The sequence below is a fragment of the Artibeus jamaicensis genome, unplaced genomic scaffold (assembly GCF_021234435.1).
Source record: "Artibeus jamaicensis isolate MK-2021 breed Jamaican fruit bat unplaced genomic scaffold, CSHL_Jam_final scaffold_537, whole genome shotgun sequence".
NCBI lineage: Eukaryota > Metazoa > Chordata > Mammalia > Chiroptera > Phyllostomidae > Artibeus > Artibeus jamaicensis.
The window spans coordinates 16603653-16626212 of record NW_026522047.1 but is presented as its reverse complement, the minus strand read 5'-3'; the positions used below and the strand labels follow the sequence as shown (position 1 = coordinate 16626212).

The 22560-nt window shown below is 36.2% G+C and overlaps 1 protein-coding gene across 1 annotated transcript in view; it reads left to right on the top strand.

Annotated features, from left to right (window-relative positions):
- OTUD4 (OTU deubiquitinase 4) overlaps positions 1 to 22560 on the top strand; it is a 41867-nt gene that overhangs the window by 3803 nt on the left and 15504 nt on the right. The window contains exons 2-13 of the mRNA XM_037162362.2: positions 2031 to 2114; positions 3355 to 3405; positions 9236 to 9282; positions 10192 to 10264; positions 12165 to 12246; positions 13808 to 13937; positions 16377 to 16431; positions 16708 to 16825; positions 16914 to 16978; positions 19381 to 19475; positions 20716 to 20819; positions 20919 to 21105. Coding sequence (XP_037018257.2) covers positions 2031 to 2114; positions 3355 to 3405; positions 9236 to 9282; positions 10192 to 10264; positions 12165 to 12246; positions 13808 to 13937; positions 16377 to 16431; positions 16708 to 16825; positions 16914 to 16978; positions 19381 to 19475; positions 20716 to 20819; positions 20919 to 21105 — 1091 coding nt within the window. The remainder of the gene's footprint in view (positions 1 to 2030; positions 2115 to 3354; positions 3406 to 9235; positions 9283 to 10191; positions 10265 to 12164; positions 12247 to 13807; positions 13938 to 16376; positions 16432 to 16707; positions 16826 to 16913; positions 16979 to 19380; positions 19476 to 20715; positions 20820 to 20918; positions 21106 to 22560) is intronic.

Genomic DNA, 22560 nt, shown 5'->3' with positions numbered 1-22560 from the left:
CCACTAATTCTAGTAATCATCTGTCACCATGTAAACTTACCACAATATTACTGACTGTACCCCTTCACCCTTTCATTTAGTCCCCCATCTCCCTCCCCTCTGCTAACCATCCTTTGGTCTCTGTTTCTGTGAGTTTATTTTGTTTTCGTTTGTTAGTTTTTATTCCACATATAAGTGGAACTATATGGTGTTTGTCTGTCTGACTTATTTTCCTTAGCATAATTCTCTGTAGGCCCAGTTGTGTTGTTGTGTGTGGCAAGATTCCATTCTTTTTAGTTGCTGCATAATATTGCATTGCATATACACGCGACATCTTCACTCCATTTATCTATGGGCATCTAGGTTGCTTCTATATCTTGGCTATTGTAAATAGTACTGCAGTGAATATGGGGGTGTGTATATCTTTTTGAATTAGTGTTTTTGTTTTCTTTGGACAAGTTCCCAGAAGTGGAAGTTCTGGGTTGTATAGTAATTGTATTTTTAGTTTTTTGAGGAATTTCCTTACTGTTTTCCACAGTGGCTGCACCACTAACAGTCAGCATTCCCCCTGACAGTACACAAGGGTTCCCTTTTCTGCACATTCTCACCAACATACCCTCACCAACTTTGTTCATCTTTTTTTTTTTTAATCTTCATGTGAGGATTTAAGAGAGAGCGGAAGGGAAGGAGAGAGAGAGGGAGAGAAATGTCAGTGTGAGAGAGAAATATTGAACGGTTGACTCTTGCACATACCCCCATCGATCCTGCAACCGAGGCATGTGCCTGGACCAGGAATCGAACCCTGTGACCTTTCGATTTACAAGAGGACAACCAGCCAACTGAACTGCACTGGTCAAGGCTGTTGACTTTTTGATAATGGCCATTCTGACTGGCATAAGGTGGTATGCCATTGTGGTTTTGCTTTGCATTTCCCTTATGATTAGTGATGTTGAGCATCTTTTGATGTCTGTCTGTTGGCCATTTGTGTGTCTTCTTTGGAGAAATGTCTTTTCATGTCCTCTGCCCAATTTTTGATTGGATTGTTTATTACATTTTATGAATTTATATATTTTGGATATCAATCCCTCATTAGATATATTTGGACCTGTAACTCATAAAATTACTTTATAATATAAATTTTCAAGTGGCCCTCATAGTAGTTTGAGTAGTAGTTATTTTAAATGTCAGGGGTCATCCCCCCTCCACTTTGACCTAATAGGATACCAGGAAGACCTTTATTTGAGACAACTAGCAATAAAAAATAATTTAAATCTTTTTTTAAGCATGAAAGGCCAAGTACTGGAGGCTAGCCAAAGGGTTCTTAAGCATTTGATAATTGTTTGAAATCAAAGCTTTGAAAATTTGGTAAGATAAAAAGGGCCAATGAAGTTATTCTTTTGTTGAATTAGATAATTAAACAAAGAACAGAGGCTACAAAGTGAGAGCATACGGTTCATCTTTGTAGTGTGGCTTATTTAATATTTTGGGCATAAGAGCAAGTTTTAGGCTATTGGGATGACAGTCCACAGCAGCATGTTGCATCTTGTGTACACTGCTCATGTGGACGTTCTTTCAGGAGTCATGTAAGCCCACCAACTAAGGATTTAAGAGTGCCTTAATTTTTCTAAAACCACCATGGACTTAAATTTCTACATAAGGCAAGTAATTCAAAATGCATAGGATGAGCAAGCGAAGCACTGTGTAGCTGTTATGTGAAGAGCAAAATTAGAGCATTGGGCTGGCCAAGAGAGGAAAGTGTCTTAAGTTTACAGATTTTCTCAAAGGCATGGTTTCAGTGACCTAAAGAAAAAATGATAATAAGCTATCTATGGAAGGACACCTGGCTTAAGAAGTGCTGCTGTTTGTATATGTCATGTCCTCTTTGTGGTTAGAGGAAGAGGTGGGAATGAAGACAGATGTAGAAATTATAGAAAGACACATGATGTGTCTATTGTTTGTAAGGTTATTTTGGGTGTGAAAGAAGGTACTAGGCTGCGACTTAAATCTTTTGTTAACAAAATGCTCAATAGTGTGTTGCTTTTTCTTTCTAGGTTTTACATTCTCAGTCTCGTCATGTTGAAGTCAGAATGGCCTGTATTCACTATCTTCGAGAGAACAGAGAGAAATTTGAAGCGGTAATTTGTCATTTTAAATATATAATGGTGTCTTGACTTGCATTTACAGTTCACCCTTTAGAATTGGTCTAGTAGGGATTTTATAGGATGGCTCCTAATGCAGGTCATGAAAATCCACCTCTTAACAAAGACTTGCTTTAGTGAATTTAAATCTAATTGTATTCATGTGATAGTTTTTACATCATTTCGTGATACTCATTCAGACATTTAGAAAGCTTCTATGACAGATAAGATACTGAGCTGTGGAGGATAGAGAGGTGGCTTGGGCAGGACTCTTGCATATTAAAGGTGAGCTTTGGCTGAAGTAGGGAATTAAGTAGGGAAGTAGCAAATCCCAGTCCTTAAAAAAATTCATTTAAAAGATTTTTATAGACTGAGTAGAATACTTTTAATGTTTTTTGAGTGTATTGCTTTGCTAAATTGATTGGGACTGTAATTTAAATAAAATTGAATTTGGTGTTTCAGATGGTGTTTTAGAGCTTTCTCAATTAGTTTAATCATAATGAGAAAAATAAATGTTATCACATAGCTTATTCAAACTTATTTTTATGTTGAGGTGATAGCAAAGCAGGCTGTATTAGAAAAATCTTGTTGATTCTTCAAAACATCTTTAGCATTCTCATGTTTTTAGTATAATTGACTTGAACAATGAATATTCATATCTATATTAAATTAGTAAACTAATATTTCTTAGCTAATGTATCTGCCTTTGTTTATTCTCTTCTATACATTAGTAATCAAGATTACTACTTGATAAGTAATCAGTTAGTAATTAAGATTACCTTAAAGTGTTGCTTTTATTACATAATTTCTCTGTTCATAATATCACCTGCTGTGACCTTGAATTGCCTCCTCTTCCTCCTCTGAAAGTCTTTCTTGTGCTTTTGAGGCTCTTTATTAACAGGTGTCCAGTCTGAGTTCTCACTCAGTCTGCTCTCCCCATGAAGTTTCCCTGTTCCTGATGACCAGGTCACTCCCGTCTGCCCAAACGGTGTTCTCATGTTTCCACATGCCGTGTTGACCTGTGCCTGCCCACATCCTATCCTGTCCAGGAATCTTCTTAAATCCTTTTGTATGTTCATGATACTTAATGATTTGTGTATCTTTTCATAATTGGGTTATTTGTATATATATTTTTTATGTACTGATGTATCTAAGGTTTACATAGGAACTTAGTAATTCACAGTGGAGAGGTTAACGGTTTTGATGTATTCCTAATAGATTTTGTTTTTCTTTTCAGTTTATTGAAGGGTCATTTGAAGAGTACTTAAAACGTTTGGAAAATCCACAGGTATGTAGTAATATTTTAATACATCTATTTTTAATATTACAGTGTGGAAGGGTTATGGTGAGTTACCCTGTTTCCTTATAAACATTTCTTAGGGGCACATTTTATGCAGCATTTAATTGTAAGACAGTTGGAGCTTTGTGCTATGCACTGGTTGGATGTTGTGTAAGGACAGTGTCCTGGTGTCTTCATCTTTGTTATCTTTGTTATAAGGGCATGTTAGTGCAGCATAAAAGGAATAAGGAATAAGTGTAATATTGCTCCAGTCTGGGAGGTGACTGCCCTCTGAAGGCCTTTTCTCTGAATGTACTCCAGACCATATACTTATTTTAGCGATCTCAGTACTGAGTTTTGTCGACATGCCATGGTCACAAACTCATTTTCCTAAAGTTTGTATTTTTCCTCCTAGTTTGTGAGCCTCATTGAAGGCAAGGATTGTATATTTTATTGCTTTTGGATTTCCTATGTTACTACCTTTCAATTTGGGGTGCCTAATTGATGATCAGTTTGAGTGTACTGAATAAATGCTAAATCCATATTGTGTTACATGTAATAGATGGGGAAAAATAAACACCAGAATGTTCAAAGTTTTCATCTCTAGGTAGTAATGTTAATGATGATTTTCCTTTTTTCTGGAAATTTAAAAAAAAATTTATTTACTTTTAGAGAGGGGAAGGGAGGGAGAGAGAGGGAAAGAAACATCAGTGTGTGGTTGCCTCTCATGTGTCCCCTGCTGGGAACTGGCCTGCAACTTAGGTATGTGCCCTGACCAGGAATTGAACTGGTGTCCCTTTGCTTCACAGCCCAAGCTCAATCCACTGAGCTACACCAGCCAGGGCAGTGATTTTTTTTTTTTTTAATTGATATGCCCCTTTGGTAGATACTGCAGTCAGATTTGTAGAACCTCAAATCACACAATGAATTATATTTTAGTGTCTGTCATGACCTTGGATGCCAGAAACCATGGAGAAAGAAGGTAAACAGACATCAAAACTCTTTCACTTGATTTAAGACAATTGAAACCTAAATAAGAGTTTGTAAGCAAATCACGTATGTAGTACTGGTGATTTTTACTCCCTTTATAAAAAATAAAGGGCATGACAAATTTTTTTTTTTACTCTGGAAAAAGTCCGACAGTGTTATTTTACAGTAATCTTTGTACAGCAATTCAGGCTGTTGGGCTGTCAGGGTCTGGAAAAGGATAGGCATAACGGAGAGAAGGGTGCAGGAGAGAATCGAGGTAGTGAGAACTGAGTTGAGGCTGCTTTGGGAATGTGGGAGAGGAAGGAAGGGAAGTTGCTTTGAGCATGGGGCAGGTGCCTCCTTTCCAGGGTTCTGGTGGCCAGGTTTTTAATTCTTAGGACACCCCCCATGCAGTCTGATCAGACTTCTTCAGGTGCTTTAGATACTTCTCAGTAGTTATTTGTTCTTTGTTATTAGCAGCACATATTTATGTCTGAATTTGTCTCTCTTTCTCCTCCATATACGGGGTGTATGAAATGAAAAACACAGTTGATGGGTAAACTCCATTGCTTCATCCAGTTTTCAGAGAAAGCATCATTATCTTTTTTTAAAAATTATTTTATTTATTCATTTTTTGAGAGAGGGGAATGGAAGGAGAAAGAGTAGGAGAGAAATATCAGTGTATGGTTGCCTCTCATGCGTCCCCTGCTCGGAACTGGCCTGCAACCCAGGCATGTGCCCTGACTGGGAATCGAACCACGATACTCTGGTTCACAGGCCCACACTCAGTCCACTGAGCTACGGCAGCCAGGGTGCATCATTATCTTTTTACTTAAAATACCAGGGGGGCATTTTGAAAATTTCTCCAATTTTTTGCAAGAATATATTTTTTTGTCAGTTTTAATGAGGTAAAGTTGACATACAATAAAATTCACCAGTTTCAAGTGTGTAATTTGATGAGATTTGACAAGTGTAAGCATTGTGTAGCCATCAGCACAAACATTTCCATCACTCCAAAAAGTTCCTGATGCCCTTTTGCACTTATTTTCTTCTCCTACCTCCTTGGCAACCACTGATCTCACTTCTAAGTTTGGAATTGACTAAACTCATAGAAATGAAATAATGTACAGGTTTGGACAGAAATAATGCTCCTTTATTATTACAAAATCATAAACATGTAATTTTGTAACATAACTATCATATACAAGCACACCGTGACATTTTAGGTGAAATGTTCAAATTAAAACTATAAATTATTACACCCATATTATTACCCTACCAACCACAACTCAAGCAGGCATTACTTATGCTGGCCCTGTAGTTTATAGCCTTATGTGTCTGTTTTCCTTCACCTAGCATAAAGGAAGCACCTTGAGATTCATCCATGTTGTTGTGTGTATTAGCATGTGTTCACAATAGTTCCCTTTTATTGCTGAGTAGTTATTCATTATATTTATATACCACAATTTGTATATCCATTTACCAGTTGATGGCTCTTCGGGTTCTCCCCAGTTTTGGGTTGTTATAATTAAATCTGCTAAGAACATTTGCTTGTAAGTGTTTATGTGGATGGGTTTTTCCCCCTAGTATGGAATTGGTGGGCCCTATGGTAAATATATGTTAATCTGAATTAGAAACTGCCCAACTATTTTCTAAAGTGGTTGTGCCATTTGTCTTTTTCATTAGCAATATATGACAGTTCTGATTGCTCTACATCTTCATCAACATTAAGTATTGTCGGCCTTTTAAATTGTAGCTTAAGCATTAGTGGTTGTGCAGTGCAATTTTAACTTGCATTTTTCTTATGAAGTTGCTCCTTTTCATGTGTTTATTTGCCATCCACATATCTCCATTGATAAAATGTCTGTTCATGGCTTTTGCTCATTTTTTGTTGTATTGTTGATCTTACTGGATTATAAGAGTTTGTTATAAACTAATTCAGTACAGAAACTAGATGTAAGTTTCTGTGTTGATAAATATTTTCTTTCAATTTGTATCATGTCTCATTTTCTTTTGAGGAATAGAAATTTGCTTTTGATGACTAAAAACATATAAATAATGTGTTTTTGATAGACTGTAGTTCATTAGTTAAAACATATTTTACAGAAATGCTTTAGTCTTACCTGCAATAAAGAAGTATATCAGCCCTGGCTGGTATAGCTCAATGGATTGAGTGCGGGCCTGTGAAGCAAAGGGTAGCTGGTTCGATTCCCAGTCAGGAGGCCACATGCCTGGGTTGCAGGCCAGGTCCCCAGTGGGGGACACATGAGAGGCAACCACACATTTGTTTCTCTCCCACTCTTTCTCCTTCCCTTTCCCCTCTAAAAATAAATAAATAAAATATTTTAAAAAACCAAAAAGAAGTATATCAAACATCATAAAAAGTACTGAGTAACTAAAATTATAACCTTAAAGTAAAAGACAATAATACAACATATTTTTTTAATAATATAAAAATTTTGACTGGTTAGAGAAGACAAGAAGATATTGTGATAGCCATTATTAACCAGGCTACAGCAGAATTTATTCTGAAGGTTAAATGTACCACTTATAAAGTGGTACATTATTTGAGAGATTTTTGTTGACACCAGTGGAGTAATTTTCTATTTTATAAGGTGATGTACACATTGTACATAAGAGTTTGTGATCTAAGCAGACTGGTTTCAGTGAGAGAGTTCATTTACAACAGGGGGGTGTCGCTTGTAGCAGTTCATGAGAAGCCACAATTGTTAGGCAGAGGCCTGTTTTAGGAAATCTATAATATGGGCTACCTATTTCATTTTGAAAATCAGAGCCAACTTTTAAAAACTATGAAAGAGAAGAAAGATTTCTCTTGTCTGAGATCATTGTTGAACATCTTTTTCTTATCTCAAATGCCCCCCCCCAAAAGTGCCACATTCATTTACCATATGTGGCTCATTATTTTTAGTGACTGTTGGTATTAAATTAAGTCTTTACTAATTTTACAAGTAGTATAGAATACATTCTTTCAGAGATTTTATTTATTTTTAGAGAGGGGAAGGGAGGGAGAAAGGGACAGAGAAACATCAATGTGTGCTTGCCTCTTACACGCCCTACACTGGGGACCTGGCCCACAGCCCGTGAGTGTGCCTTGACTGGGAATCGAACTGGTGACACCTTGGTTCTCAGGCCAGCGCTCAATCCACTGAGCCACAGCCAGAGCTAGAATACATTATGGTAAAAAGATTTAATATAGAATGAAGAGTGAAAATCCTTCATTTTCCCTTATCTACAATTTTCTGTCTCCACTGTCATTTTAGGATGTATTTTTCCAGTCCTCTTTCTAGGGATGTACACATATGTATTATACATACATTTTGTTTGTTTTGTACAATAGGATTATTTTACTCTTAATTTACTTTTATACTAGTCTGATTTTTTTCTCCCTTAGTTCATATGGGTGTACTTCATTCTTCTTAATGGTTGCACATTCCATACATATGGATGAAACGTATAAGTTATTTAATTATTCTTCATCTGTTAGTGGAATCTTAAGGCTTTAAAAAAGTTTTTTTTAAGTATTACAAATAGCTACAGTGAACATCCTCATTTATCTGTTTGTGGACATATGAAACATTTGTGTAGATTTATAGAAGTTGAATTGCTGTGTCAGAGTATATGGATATACTTTAAATTTTTTAAAAAATATTTTACTTATTTATTTATTTTTTTAGAGAGAGGGGAAGGGAAGGAGAAAGAGAGGGAGAGAAACATCAATGTGTGGTTGCCTCTCACATGGCCCCCACTGGGGACCTTGTCCACAACCCAGGCATGTGCCCTGACTGGGAATCAAACCGTGACCCTGTGGTTCGAAGCCCACGCTCAATCCACTGAGCTACACCACCAGCCAGGGCTACTTTAAAATTGTTGTAATGCTGACCATTTCCTTCTAAAAGGCTTAAATTAAATACTCATTTAGGATTATATAGTAGAATCTGCCTCATTTCACAGTGATTGCTGGGAAAGTGCTCTTTTTGTACCTTCAGTCACCTTGAAGATAAGAGACCTGTTCTTTTTTTTTTTATTATCATTTTTAACCTTTCTGATTCGTACATTCTGCTTCTATTCAACATCTCATCTCTGTCCTGGGTGCTAGATTGGAGAATAGAGCCCCTGCATTCAACAAATTCTCAACTTAGGGATACTACCACTTCTGGCCATGCTACACCAGTAGGACTTGACATTCTACCCTGGTACTAAGGATTTTTGCAACAGAGATTTGGGCCGCTTTTTAGTTTATACTATAGCCTGATTTATAGAAATGTTTTTGTAATACATATAATACTACTAATAGTGAGCTTTCTGGCCAATTAGGTATGTTGTGTAGATACATATGAAGATAATGAGACACATACACACCAAAAAATCTATTTCTTGCAGGTCTGACAAAAAATGGTACAATTTTGACTCACACTGGATAGCTACTGTTCTGTTGGCTGTTGTCATTTTTTTAATCTGACAGTGGAAGGCACAGGTGGCAAACACAAGGCCTGCAGGCAGAATCCTGCCCTCCTCCTTGTTTCATCCGCTGGCACCATGTTTCTCCTGGGCAGCAGTGCCAAGCTCTCGCTTAACTGTTAGGGAGCAGTTACATTTATACAGTCCTAAAATTAAGTTCGGCCCTTTGAAGGCAACCATGAGGCTGATGTGGCCCCCGGTGAAAATGAGTTTGACACCCCGATCTAAGGGAGAAGAGGTCAGTGTTCCTGGCTAAATAGGTACTGCATGTTTTAAAAAATTCTAGTGGCCCAGCAGTGTGCCTGCTGTGCCACTGGTGGAAATCGCTGGTTACAGGTATATTGTAAAAAGTATGAGACACTTATGTGCTTTTCTTTTTCTTTTGATACAGGAATGGGTTGGGCAGGTGGAAATAAGTGCCCTTTCTCTTATGTACAGGTAAACATTGTCATAACAAAATTATATATGTAATTAAACAAGAAGTTAGTAGAAAAATTAGTATATTGCATTATACTAAAATTGTTAAAGTAATTTTATGTTTTGGTTGTGAAGCATCTTTTCTAAGTTTTTTGTTATATGAATTAGATTTTGACATTTAGATATGTCAACGTTTGGAAATGTTTATTTTTATTTTTTTAAATTTATCTTTAGAGGGGGAGGGAAGGAGAGAGAGAGAGAGGGAGAGAGAGAAAGAGAAATATCAATGTGTGGTTGCCTCTCCTGAGTCCCCTGCTGGGAACTGGCCTACAACCCAGGCCTGTGCCCTGACTGGGAATTGAATCGCGATCCTTTGGTTCACAGGCCAGTGCTCAGTCCACTGAGCTATACCAGCCAGGGCTTATGTTTAGAAATTTTTAATTCTCAAAATATTTTTGGAATGGAGTACAGTTTTCCAGGCCTGTAAACTATCATTTATCAAACTTACAGAGAAATGATTTCCTACTTTCTCAAGGCTGATAGCACTGAATGGCCACTAGAACAGAGCAAAGCACCATATTACCAATTTTACTAGTGTTGCTTAGCAGAGGAACAGCTGAATGCTTTGTATTTTCTTTTCAAAATGTTTTTTATGAATTTCCTCTTGACAATTTCTGTGATTTTTGAGGCCTCCTTTTAGAATTATCTCGTCACACAAATGCAAGTTCTATTTGAAGGTTTTTTTTTGAAAAAATACTTTTATATAGGTATTCTATAACTTAGTTATTTATTCCATTACTGTCTTCTGTTTATGCTGTAACTTCAGTGCCTATACTATTACTTGGCATTCACAAGGCTCTTGATGAACGAATGGTAAATCTATTCATGAAATATATTCCATCAGAAGTAATTTCTTAATGTTATTTTCAGGAAAGATTTTGTCATTTATCGGGAACCAAATGTTTCTCCTTCACAAGTAACTGAAAATAATTTTCCTGAAAAGGTAAGAATTTTTTTCAGTGTTTCTAAGAGATATAAGTAAAAGAACCAGTTTGTTGCCAACTTGACCTCCTTAAACTATAAATTAAAAGTGATTTTTGGAAATACTTGTACATGAAGGTTAGATACTGAGTTGATATAGTCCAGTCCTGTTAATCATTAAGACATCATATTTAGAATTTAATTGATTTCTCCCCACCAATCACTGTGTTGAACCCTATTATAACATTTCTCTAGAGAGAAAAAAATTGAGATACTAGTGTATAGGATTAACAAGACTATTACTGTTTTGTGTCAATATAAACATTAGTTAGGCCCTGGCTAGGTAGTTCAGTTGGTTCAATGTCATCCCAATATGCTAGGATTACAGATTCTTTTTTTTTTTTTTTTTTTTTAAAGATTTTATTTATTTTTAGAGAGGGGGAAGGAGAAAGAGAAACATCAGTGTGTGGTTGCCTCTTGTGTACCCCATACTGGGGACCTGGCCCACAACCCAGGCATGTGCCCTGACTGGGAATCGATCTAGCGACCCTTTGGTTCTCAGGCTTGCACTCAATCCACTGAGCCTCACCAGTTGGGTTCAAGGTTACAGGTTCTATCCCTGGTCAGATCATATACAAGAATCAACCAATGAATGCATGAATAAGTGGAACAACAAATTGATTTGTCTGTCTGTCTCTTCCCTTTATCGCTAAAAATCAGAAAAATTTAAAATATCTCTATAAAAATATAAACATTGAGTAGTAAAATAACATGTGCAAGTATGTTCTGCCATTGCATTCAGAAGTACTTGTAATCATGATGTAATTCACATAAAGATAATTTGCTGGCCAAGGTATTATTATTATCTGTTCAGAGCAGAAACAACTGAAAAATTATGTAAAGTCTAGAAAGAAAAAAAACCTGATTTCATTAAAAAGAAAACAAACTTTGTTTTAATTAGGTAGAGTCATTCAGGCTGACTTGAAGTGTCTTGTCACCATGCTAAGGGCGGTGAGGAGAAGGAGAATTGAGTGCAATACTACCTTTGTAAGGACTTAAGGGTTTCCAAGGTGCTTGGCTTTGGATCTGGCCTTTCCCAGTACCTGTTTTTGGAATATGACTTATTCTAAGTAAAATTAGTACACATTTCTGTTTGTATAAGTAATTGACTATTTAGAAATAGAATTGACCTTTGAACAACATGAGTTCGAACAGCCCAGTTCCTGTGAACTAGGGTATCACATTTGTGGATTCAACCAACTTCAGACTGAAAACAGTATTTTTGATTGGCGGTGGGAAGTTGGGAATCTGAAGATGCATAGGGTTGACTGTGTGCAATGTTTTCTACCAGTTGATATGAGAGACTTGACCATTGGTGTGGGGTGGGAGGGGTGGCTGTGTCCTGGAACCAATTCCCCATGGACACCTAGGGAGGACTGTTGTTAAGCTTGGGGGATTCAAAAGTTATTTTAAGATTTTTGGCTACAAAGAATTGGTGCCACTAATCCACACATTGTTCAGGGGTTAACTGTACTTAACTATAAAGAAGCAGAAAATTTTTACTTTTGATTCTGCCTCTTAGAGGTAAGCATTAATAAAGTTTCGGAATATTTTCTTACAGTCTCTTAATTCTTGTTCCTTTAAGTAGCTGGAAATTGTGGTGTTTTTGTAATATGTATTTTTTGTTGTTGTTATCCCATAAGCATTTCCCCAAGTCATTAAGACCTATTTGATTTAATGGCCGTGTAACATTTTAGCAAAAGGATGTACCATAGTTGATTACATTGGAGCTTTAGGTTGCTTCTTAAATAGTCACTTTCTGTTTGGAAATTATTTACTAGTAATTGAGCGAGATTGTAGATAAGTTGCAATGTAAATGTCATATATGAAAGGCTGAAAGGTATTTTATTTTTCCCTTTCAGGTATTACTGTGTTTTTCAAATGGAAATCATTATGATATTGTCTATCCCATAAATTATAAAGAGAGCTCTGCTATGTGTCAGTGTAAGTATCATTCTTGTGTTTTTATAGGAAACTATATTCGTAAGATACGGTCTTAATGCACACAAGTCAGAGCAAACATACTCTATTTTGTTGTATAAAATGGTATTTCTAAGAACCCTAGGTTACCAAAAATATTAAACTTTTATTTCCATGGGAAAAAAGAGCTAATAGAGTTTGACTTGTGAAAACAAATTTATTTCAGTAAAGTTCAGTAATAAGGATTTTTATGTGTTTTTAAAGCTGGTAGTATATAGCTTGAAAAATCTACATGACTGAGCAAATGAAACATTTGATTGTAATAATATTTAGTTCTAGAGTAGGGTTTCTTAACATTTTGGGCCAGATAATTCTTTGTTGTGGGGGCTGTTCCGTACATTGTAGGGTGTTTGGTAGTATCCTTAGCATCTGCTATGTAGATTGCTCTCCCATTGTGACAACCAAAAAATGTCACCAGATTTTGTCATGTATTTCCTGGGAGGATATGATCCCCCCTCCCTTTCCAATTGAGAATTACTGCTCTATTCTTTCTTTATCTGTTCTGAGAAAGTGCCCATCACTCATATAAAGCAGAAGTGCTGGGCAGGTAACAACCTTTTCTTTGTTCTTAAGTTAGTGATTAATAAAGATAATATATAATGCAAATTTTTTAATTGATTGATCTGCTTTGAGGTATGAAGGTCTAGCTGTCTGTATCCTGAGCTGTCTTTTTTTCCCACTTAGTCAAAATCTGAACATGCCAGCTTTGGGAAGGATGCTCATGGAGCCTCCTTTCCTGGACTTCTCAGTGCCTGTGGGTTGGGTGATAGAACCAGGTTGGAAGAAAGGGGGTTTGTGGAATGGAGGTCTCTTTGGGAACTCATTGTTGATGAGTTGTGAGTGCACTTGTTTTCATAATGATCACTGTAGTAAAACCAAAGGAGAGTCTTAAACTCCATGTGTAAGTGTTTTTGAATATTTGGTCATACATATTTCCATGTTTCTGGATTTTTTTTAAGCAAAAAAGTTATCTAAATATGCTTCTTTATTGGCTACTGAGAGTACATTTTATGTTTCTTTTTAGTCCCTTATGAAAAGTTACCCTCTTTTCTCCAATCTTGGTGTTTCTTAGTGTTTTCCATCCAAGTCTCTTAAGGTTGGGCATGTTATATGGCATCTATAATTCTCAATTTTTTCATCTGTACAATTAGAATAATTATACTACTCCATTGGAGTTAAATATGAAGATAATGTAAAGACTTAACACAACGCATGGAGTGTAGTAATTGCTCATTTTACATATTTAGCTTTTCTGATCATCATACTTGTTTCACAGTTGTGATAACTTTTTTGTGTTGTTGTTCTTAAAATGACAGTTATGTAATGATTTCATACTTAACTGCACAGAATTCTGGTTGCTGTTTATGTAGGTAGCTTTTTTTTTATTATTAAATTGTGCTGTTGACCATAGATGTTGCAGGAGTCTAGTTAGGATTTTAGAAGCCTGGGCAATAGATAACTGAGTATTGTGTTAGAACTTAAAATTAGTTGATGTGACATAACATCTTTCTCTTGTTCATTTCAGCTCTTCTTTATGAATTGTTGTATGAGAAGGTATTTAAAACAGATGTTAGTAAAATCTTGATGGGACTTGATACTGCTGAAGTAGCTGGTGAAAACAGTGAAATATCAGATTCAGAGGATGACAGTTCCAAGTAAGAATGAATCTAAATTCTAAAATATCTTTATAGTGCCATACAGAGAAATAGTTCAGTAAATGTTTCTGCATGGAGTTGCCTGATACTGAAGAATTATGGTGGTGTTAAAATACAGCAATTTGCAGTAAAAGTGTCTTTTTCACTGCCACTAATTTTACTGCCACTAACAGTTCCTTAATAGAAATTAAGGAACTGTTTCTTTTGAAAGCTGATGTTTTTGGTTAATGAGCATCTATTTCTATGTAATCTGGATGTGTATATGTGGAATAGATTAGGTGTGTTCATATGTGTAGCATTATAAAATTTTAAGGTTAACTTATCAATTGTTTATATACCCACTACTGAAAAGAATGGCCATTTTGATTTCCTTGACTTTCTTTTATTGTTTTCTTTCTTAGACAATGCCATCTTCTTTTCTCTTTACAATAGGTAATAAAAAATTCCAAGTTGGAGTGTAGCATGTAATGCCTCTGCACCTTTTATTAACTTCAAGTCTCTGAGGCTTATTTTTCTTTGCCACACAGGATGTAGAGGGTAGCAGTTAAAAGCTTGGGATGTAGACATCAAAACCTGGTTTCAGTCCTGGCTTCCTGCCAACTAAGTAGATTTGGGGCAAGTTACTTAAATCCACTAAGAAGCCTCAATTGTACGTCTTATGAAATGAGGATATGTTAGTATTTCCTCAAAGGGCAGAATTTATGAGAATTAATTGAGCCCTGGCTGGTGTAGCTCAGTGGATTGAGCACGAGCCTGCGAACCAAAGGATCGAGGTTCGATTCCCAGTCAGGGCACATACGTGCCTGGGTTGCAGGCCAGTTCCTAGCGGGGGATGCACGAGAGGCAACCATACATTGATATTTCTCTCCCTCTCTCCTTCCCTTCCCCTCTAAAGATAAATAAATAAAATCTTTAAAAAAAAATTAATTGAGATCATGTGTAAAGTGCTAGCTTAGTTCCTAGATACAGTGTCCAACATGTATTAGTTTTTATCAACAATATTAAGTTGTACAAGAACCAATTCTTTTCCATTTCCAGCAAAGCTAAAACTATATTAGTGCTATTGTCTCTCAAGTAGGAAAATATCTTACTTGGTGTTACATATGTGAAAATAAAGACATGAAATTAAGCCTTAAGATATTTAATTCTTTATTAAATATTACTTTTTAAAAAATCTGTAATTTCAGGCATTTATTGAATTAAATTTTTCTGACCCTGATTGAAAATTTTATTGACTACCATTCCTTTGTAAGAAAGAAATGAATTGGGTTGGAATCTGAGTCTGCCATTGTTTAGTGCTGGAATAGACTAACTTTGCACAGGTAGAAATTTCCCATGGTTTTCTCCAGCACCTGATTAAGGCATGTCATTGAGCATGGGAGAAAATTAACCAGGGGCAGTGTGCTCATTGTAATCCTGGCTTTCTTTTTATACTGTACTATTATAGCCCTTGGAACATGGGAGCCTTTCTGGTTAACTTTTTGCATCATTAAGATTTCTTGTGTCATCTGGCTTAGGGAAGACAAGGCTTCAGTTAGGGAAGAATGTTGCATATTCATGGTATGATAGGTAGGCATGGTGTGGTAATAAAGAGGAAAGACCAAGGATTTCATTATATTCTTGTGCCTCTAGACTTGGGGTGTCTTAAAGATTGCTGCACTTAAGGGTATAGACTTGAAGATTGTCCTGAAGACTAGAGATTGATTTATTAAGGAGTGTAGGACAGAAGAGTACAGGTGGTTTCTCAACTCACCTCCCACTTTACTTGCCATCACTCTGTTCCAACCTTGCTACCTCTTGGCTACCCGAGGGTCTTTGCACTTGTTGACTGTCCCCTCTGCCTGAAACACTAAATAACCATATGGTTTGCAGTCTCATTACCTTTAATTCTTTATTTAAAAAGACCTCAGTTCTTTCATCATCCCACTTTTTATTATTTGAGTCCATGACTCAACACTACCATTTGTTTTTACCCCTCCTCCCCCAGGAGCACTTACTAGCATTTAGCGTACTAGTTGATTATAGTTTGTATCTATTCTCACGAGATTGTACATCTTGTTGTAGTAGAATATTTTGAGTAGTGGGTCCTCATTAATGCATTGAAATTTTCTACGTTGAGTGTTCTATAAACTCTTACTCTATCCACCCAAATTAAAGTTTGTTTCTGTTTTCTTGATGATTGAGCCAGTAAGAATTACTGATCAAAGTCATTGACTTCTGTCACACACACACACACACACACACACACACACACACACACACTTGCACACTCATACACTTGACTGAACTTGTATGGGCTTATTCGAATATACCTATAGCTTGACTTTGGTATATAACTCTTGACTTTTGACATTTCTATGTGATGTTAGAATAAATTAATTGCATGTTGAATAAGTTAATTTTGTACTCTTAATTATGGTTATATTTTTTCCTTTGTAGGAGTAAAATTACTACTAATGATATGAATGGATTTAAAGCTTCGTCAAGTGATCAGGTATTTTTTTTCTAACAGTTTTAACTTGTTCTTTGATATAACAGCTTATTTAATAGTAGTCTTAATTTTTTTCTCTCTTTTCTGGTACTTTTTTTTAATTTAAAAGTTTATTTTTTTCTGGTACATTTTCAATAGAGTCGTGAGTACCTACTTGTAAGAAATTTTTCAGCAATATTTTAATTGTTGGAGCTTTTTTTGATTTTATTTATTATACATACTTCAAAAAAATGTTTTACAAGCATGTTTGTGTTGATTGGACTTCCTGACTTTGTTTAGCATCCGAAAAACAGTGGGAACTCTCCAAGCCTTCCTTTGTCTAGAAAGGTTCTTAAGTCACTCAATCCAGCAGTTTATAGAAATGTGGAGTATGAAATTTGGCTGAAGTCTAAACAGGGTGAGTTTAAAAGTCTACGTTTTTCATAAATTTACTTTGTGGCACTTGAAAATGAATCAACTTGATTTTATACAAATATTGTTTACAGCTCAACAGAAACGTGACTATTCCATTGCTGCTGGCTTGCAGTATGAAGTGGGAGATAAATGCCAAGTAAGTGATCGTACAGAAGGACAGATTTTACTTGAAATATTGTTTATCGTAATAGGAACTGAGGACAGATCAAGCTTGAATATGTTGTTAATTTGGGATTTCAGAATATGTTTTTTTCAGGTATACATTTTAATAGATTATTTTAAATATTTAGTGTTTTGATTTAGTGTTTTGACTCATGCGAATACATTTTAAAATTGTATATATCTACAACCATGGCATCCCATCAGATGATCTTTAAAAAATAATCTTTGATATTACTTGCTACAAAGAAATAACAGTAATATTTTAGATTTCTAGATATTTTCATTACAGTTGGCAAATAATTTATGATTTGCTCAAACTTGACATTAGAGATCAATTTTTACTTTGTTTATAAAAGTCATCCTGGAAAATTGAGAGGTACATAATGTGTTTTTGTTGGATTGAGAAAGGAAAGTGGACAGTAAGAGGAGTTTTACTCTTTGAGTAAGCTACTGTTCTGGATTTAAGTAGCTGATTAATAAAAGAGAAAGTTGTATTAGATCTTGACTTGCACCTCCTTACTCTGTGCTCAGCAATATCTACAGATACTTTTTGTTTCACAACTGAGAAGGTACTTCTCACATCTCAGTGGATGGAGGCCAGGGATACTGCCGAATGTCCTTTAGTATATAGGAAGCCCACTCTCCCAGACACATATGACAGAGAATTATCTGGTCCAAATGCCCAAAATGCCCAGGCTAGGTAGAGAAACTCTGGAAAAGGTAATTTCCAAAGGCCCTTTTCTGTTCTTTGTTAATGATAAAAATGCTATTTCTAAAGTAAAAACATTGCACATACACAAAAATTAGTTGGAAGATAATTTTCATCAAAGTGGTTTTCATCAGCATTGCCTTTTAAAAACTACCTTAAAATAGACATTGACAAATATTTCTTTTTATGGGGGAACCATTCATTTCCTTTGTGACAAAGTAGTTTATGAGAACTGTCTGATTGACTAGGATTGTATCTGTTCTGTTGAGAACTTTGAATAGTGTTCTGATTCTGAGGTATGTGAAAAGAGAGGAAGAAGAGGATATAGTTCATTTAGGTTCTTCCTTACCAGATTGTCAGAAACTTGCTGTAATTATAGAACAGAACTGTGGGATCATTGGACTATTTGGAAGGGAACAAAAGAAAAGATAAAACCAGGGCTTAGAGCTTCCCTCCTTCTCCATCCCCTTGATAAAGAAGATAAGATTGCTTATCTTTTGCTGCCTCACTAAGGAAGCTGTGTTATTGTTATTTCAAATCACGTGTATTTCCTTTGAGGTTGCATTTGCTTTTGGTAAAGTAGATGCTGTTGATAAAGTATCTGGTAAAGCAGATACTTGTTTTAATTTTTTCCTGTTTAGAGTATTTTGTTTCTAATTCTATTTGACTTTCACTTGGATAAAATTTAATCAAAATTTTACTATGAAAACTGCTAGGACTCACAGATGACTTGTTTACTCAAGCATGTAAGTTAAACACTTGATAAAAACCAACTTCAGAAAAGTCTTTTCTATTGTTAAACTCTTAAAGAGAGGCAAGCAAAGTGTCCTATCATGATTGATGAATGACACCTTAATTTGGGGACTTTTATCTACTAATAAAAGTAGGAGAGTACTCAAGAGCCCTGCTGCATGGGGCACTGGAACTGCTGCTGCTGCTGCTGGTGGTGCTCCTGGTGCTCCTGTGGCTGCTGGTGCTCCTAGTGCTCCTAGTGCAGTCAGGCAGGGGCCCTGTTCAGTGCATATTGTTTGATTATAGAAAGAAACCCCAGGGCTTACTCACAACTCACAACTGCTCTTGGAAAATGCCAGTTGTATGTTAGAGTACAGATAATGGTTCTCTTTTTAGGGAGAAGCAAGGTCATACATAGTCAAACATTTTAAATACTGGATGACTGAGATGATTGTAATTATAATAGTTACTGTCGTGTTCCTTATATATCATATATATGAGGAACACATGTGTCTACCTCATTCCATTTCCATGCATCCTATGACTTTGGTATTATTATTAGCCTTATTTTGCATATGATGAGGCTGAAGTATGAGAAGTAACTTGCCCAAGGTCAAACTGTGGGTAAGAAATGCCAGTTCTGGAGTCCTTTGAGTTCAGGACCAGGAAAAGATGCCTCTCTTGTTTGGAGCCTTAATAGATTGTGCTCCTCCTTGAGCTATTTAGAAAAATAATTTAGAACAATTTTGGAAGGGTAAACAGGAGTATTTTAGGTAGAGGTACATAATACAGAGATGGGTATATTTGTATACCCTTTTGAAGTGAGTTTTGTGTTTAATGGTATACATTTTATTCTTTTCATTGGAAACAAAATTTAAAAACTGATCATTAATGCAAGGAAGCAGATGACTGATCTTTCTGGAATTATTCAACAGGCTAGGTTGGATCACAATGGGAAGTTTTCTAATGCCGACCTTCAAGGGGTTCACTCTGAGAACGGACCACTTTTGGTTGAAGAAGTTGGAAAGAAGTATGTACTGCTCTTCAAAGAAGGCATTTACTATTTACTGTCTTTTCCACTTAGCCTAATATAATCATGAGCACTTCTAAACAGCTTTGTGTATCTGCAGTTCAATTAAAGGTGTTGCCTATGTGTAGAAAATATATTTTAGATCTTTTTTTTTTAAGACAGGGAAGGGAAGGAGAGAGGGAGAGAAATATCAATGTATGGTTGCTTGTCGTGGGTCCCCTGCTGGGAACTGGCCCCTGTTAGGAACTGGCCTGCAACCCAGATGTGTGCCCTGACTGGGAATTGAACTGTGATCCTTTGGTTCACAGGTCCTTGCTCAATCCACTGAGCTACACCAGGCAGGGCTTTTTTAAAAATTAAAAAAAATTTTTTTTGTTTAGATCTTTTGAAAAATAGTTTGAATTCACATTCAGTGTTTCACATGATGACATATTTTAAATTTTAAAAAAAACCTTGGTTACGGTTTAAAATATGCCATTCTTTACAAGGGCAGTTTGGGAAATTGTTAACTGTAAAGTGGGAGCTTTGGAGAACAGGGACCGTATGCCTTTCTAGTATCACTCAGGACTACATTGCGTATAGTTAGGTTTAAGTAAATGTCAGATGGAGTAAACTTTTATGGTTGACGTACAGTGTCAGTTTACAGGACCTTTTATTTCAGTTGCTGCTGCCTTTATTAGAGATAAAGGTAGTAAGTCACACCTAAACTTAACTGTGGAAAGTTTCAGTCATACACAAGGAGCTTAGTGCAGGGAACCCCAATATACCATCACCCTGATTCAGCAGCAGTTGACCACACCTGGTAATCTTTTCTAATCTGTTCTCCCTAGTCCTTTTTAAACATGGAAATGGAATATTTCAAAAAATTCCAGACATTATACTACTTCACATGGCCATTTAGGTGCTTTTGTGAGTCTCTAGCACAGTAAGGACCCCTCCTTTCCCCCCCACCTGAACTACAGTACCATTGTCACATCTAACATAGCAATCATTCCCTTAATCTTATGCTTGGATTGTGATTTAAGGCCTTTTAATCTTTGAGTTTTTTAGGTTTGAAAATGTGGTTTTGGTTTATGTTACCTTGTTTGATTAGAATTATATCTGGGTTGCTAAATGACTTTATAATTTAATTTGTTTTTAATATAAGAATTAAAACTGTAAATTCTTACATAATTTGCAAATAAAATTGTTATGTTGCATACTTAAGTGTGATTATAAGTCTTTTCCCTTTTTTTTGAAGACACTCGCCGAAGAACCTCAAACCACCTCCTTCAGAAAGCTGGAACACAATGTCAGGGAAGAAGATGAAAAAACCTCCCCCTTCTGGACAAAATTTCCATTCTGGTAGGAGTACATCTAGTTATTCTTTTTTGGGGGGGTTGATGGTACATTAGGTTGTTGTTCATAGGAAAATTATGGGGTGTTTTTGGCTTCTTGTCACAGATACAGATTACAGAGGGCCAAAGAATTCAAGCAAGCCAGTAAAAGCTCCGTCAGCACTACCTCCTCGACTCCAGCACCCTTCAGGACTAAGACCGCACGTGTCTTCTAGTCACTCTGCAGGGTCCCAGTCTCAGAAACCCTCCAGTGAGCACAAAAATCTTAGCAGGACACCCTCGCAGACCATAAGGTAACCTTCCTGAAGGCAAGAGACTAGATGTTAAGGGAAGAGCATTTCTTCATTTGTCATATTACGTGCTTTTAGTTACAGAGTAATAATATTAAAAGCATTGGTAAAATACTATGTAAGGATTTCAGTTCTTCATAGTTCTGTTTAAACAAATCAAAGTAACTTTGTAGGGTAGTCATCTTTATTTTTGAGTGTGTTTTTTTTTTCCAATTGATTTGGGAGATCTTATCCTAGCCAAACCATATGCTGGGACTTAATAGTTTTCTGGTAGCTTGTAATACAGTATGTTAAATACTGAATATTAAATTGCATTTCTAACTTCTGGGAAGGCCAAGGGTGTTTTCTTTTATCTAGGAACTTAAATTAGCAAAATGGTTCGTTTACTTTGTTCTAAATTTATATTGCCTGTATTAATGTGTCTAGTACTGAATGGAGCTACAAGTTTTAGGTTTATGTGATCATGAATATCAGCATTTTGACCGAATATCCAGATATAAATGCACTTCAGGGTCATAATTTCCTATGCTATGGATTTTTAATTTTTTCCCCTCGTTCGCCCTTCCATAGAGTAGTTTATAGCCCTTTGTAGGAGCTTCATTTGAGGGAGTGTATCTTAAGTCTAAGCTGTCGTCCTTTTCATGCAAACTTGGTCGTGTCTACTGTGGGTGCTGGAGTCCTCCAGGGTTACCATGACCAGTATCTTTCCTCTCTCCAACTGTCTGAACAACTGTACCATCAGCTTATGTGCTTGCCAAGCTCTGGTCTTTAGTTCCTTTATTTTTGCATTTGACCATTTTCTCTTTCTTAACATAACATTTGTCATGTACTTAACACTTTGTAACATAACATCTTGAAGACACTTGTAGGTTCTTAGGCTCTATGTTACCAATTCTGTGTTAGTTTCCTGTAGTTGTAGCAAGGTACCATGGTCTGGGTGGCCTAAAACAACAAAAACTTACTCTGTTAAAGTTCTGGAAGCTAGAAGTCTGAAATGAAGTTGTCAGTATGGCCATGCTCTCTCTGAAGGTTCTAGGGCAGAATCTGTTCCATGTTCCTCTCCTGCTTCTGCTGTTGTCCACGGTCTTTGGGGTTCAGGGGCATTCAAGGCCTATGGTGGGTGACCTTTTCCAATAGAGTTTGTGCCATTCATCAACCACTTATGGCTGAAGTCTCCTTGGATGTTGACCAGATTCCACTAGGATCTGGTGGCATCTTATTCAGTGCAGGCAAAGTACCTTAGAGGTCTGACTTACTTTGAATTTTAACTTTGTGGAAACCTAAAAATGTAAAGTAAACATATGAAGGTCATGGACAGAAATGAATTTTTTGAAAAGTAGACTAGAAAAGAAGTATTTTCCCTCTAAAACAAAAGGGTACTCCTCAGTGACTTACTGATTAAAAAAGAAAGTACATGTAAACTACTAAGTGGCTAATTTAAATATGCTTTTTTTCCCC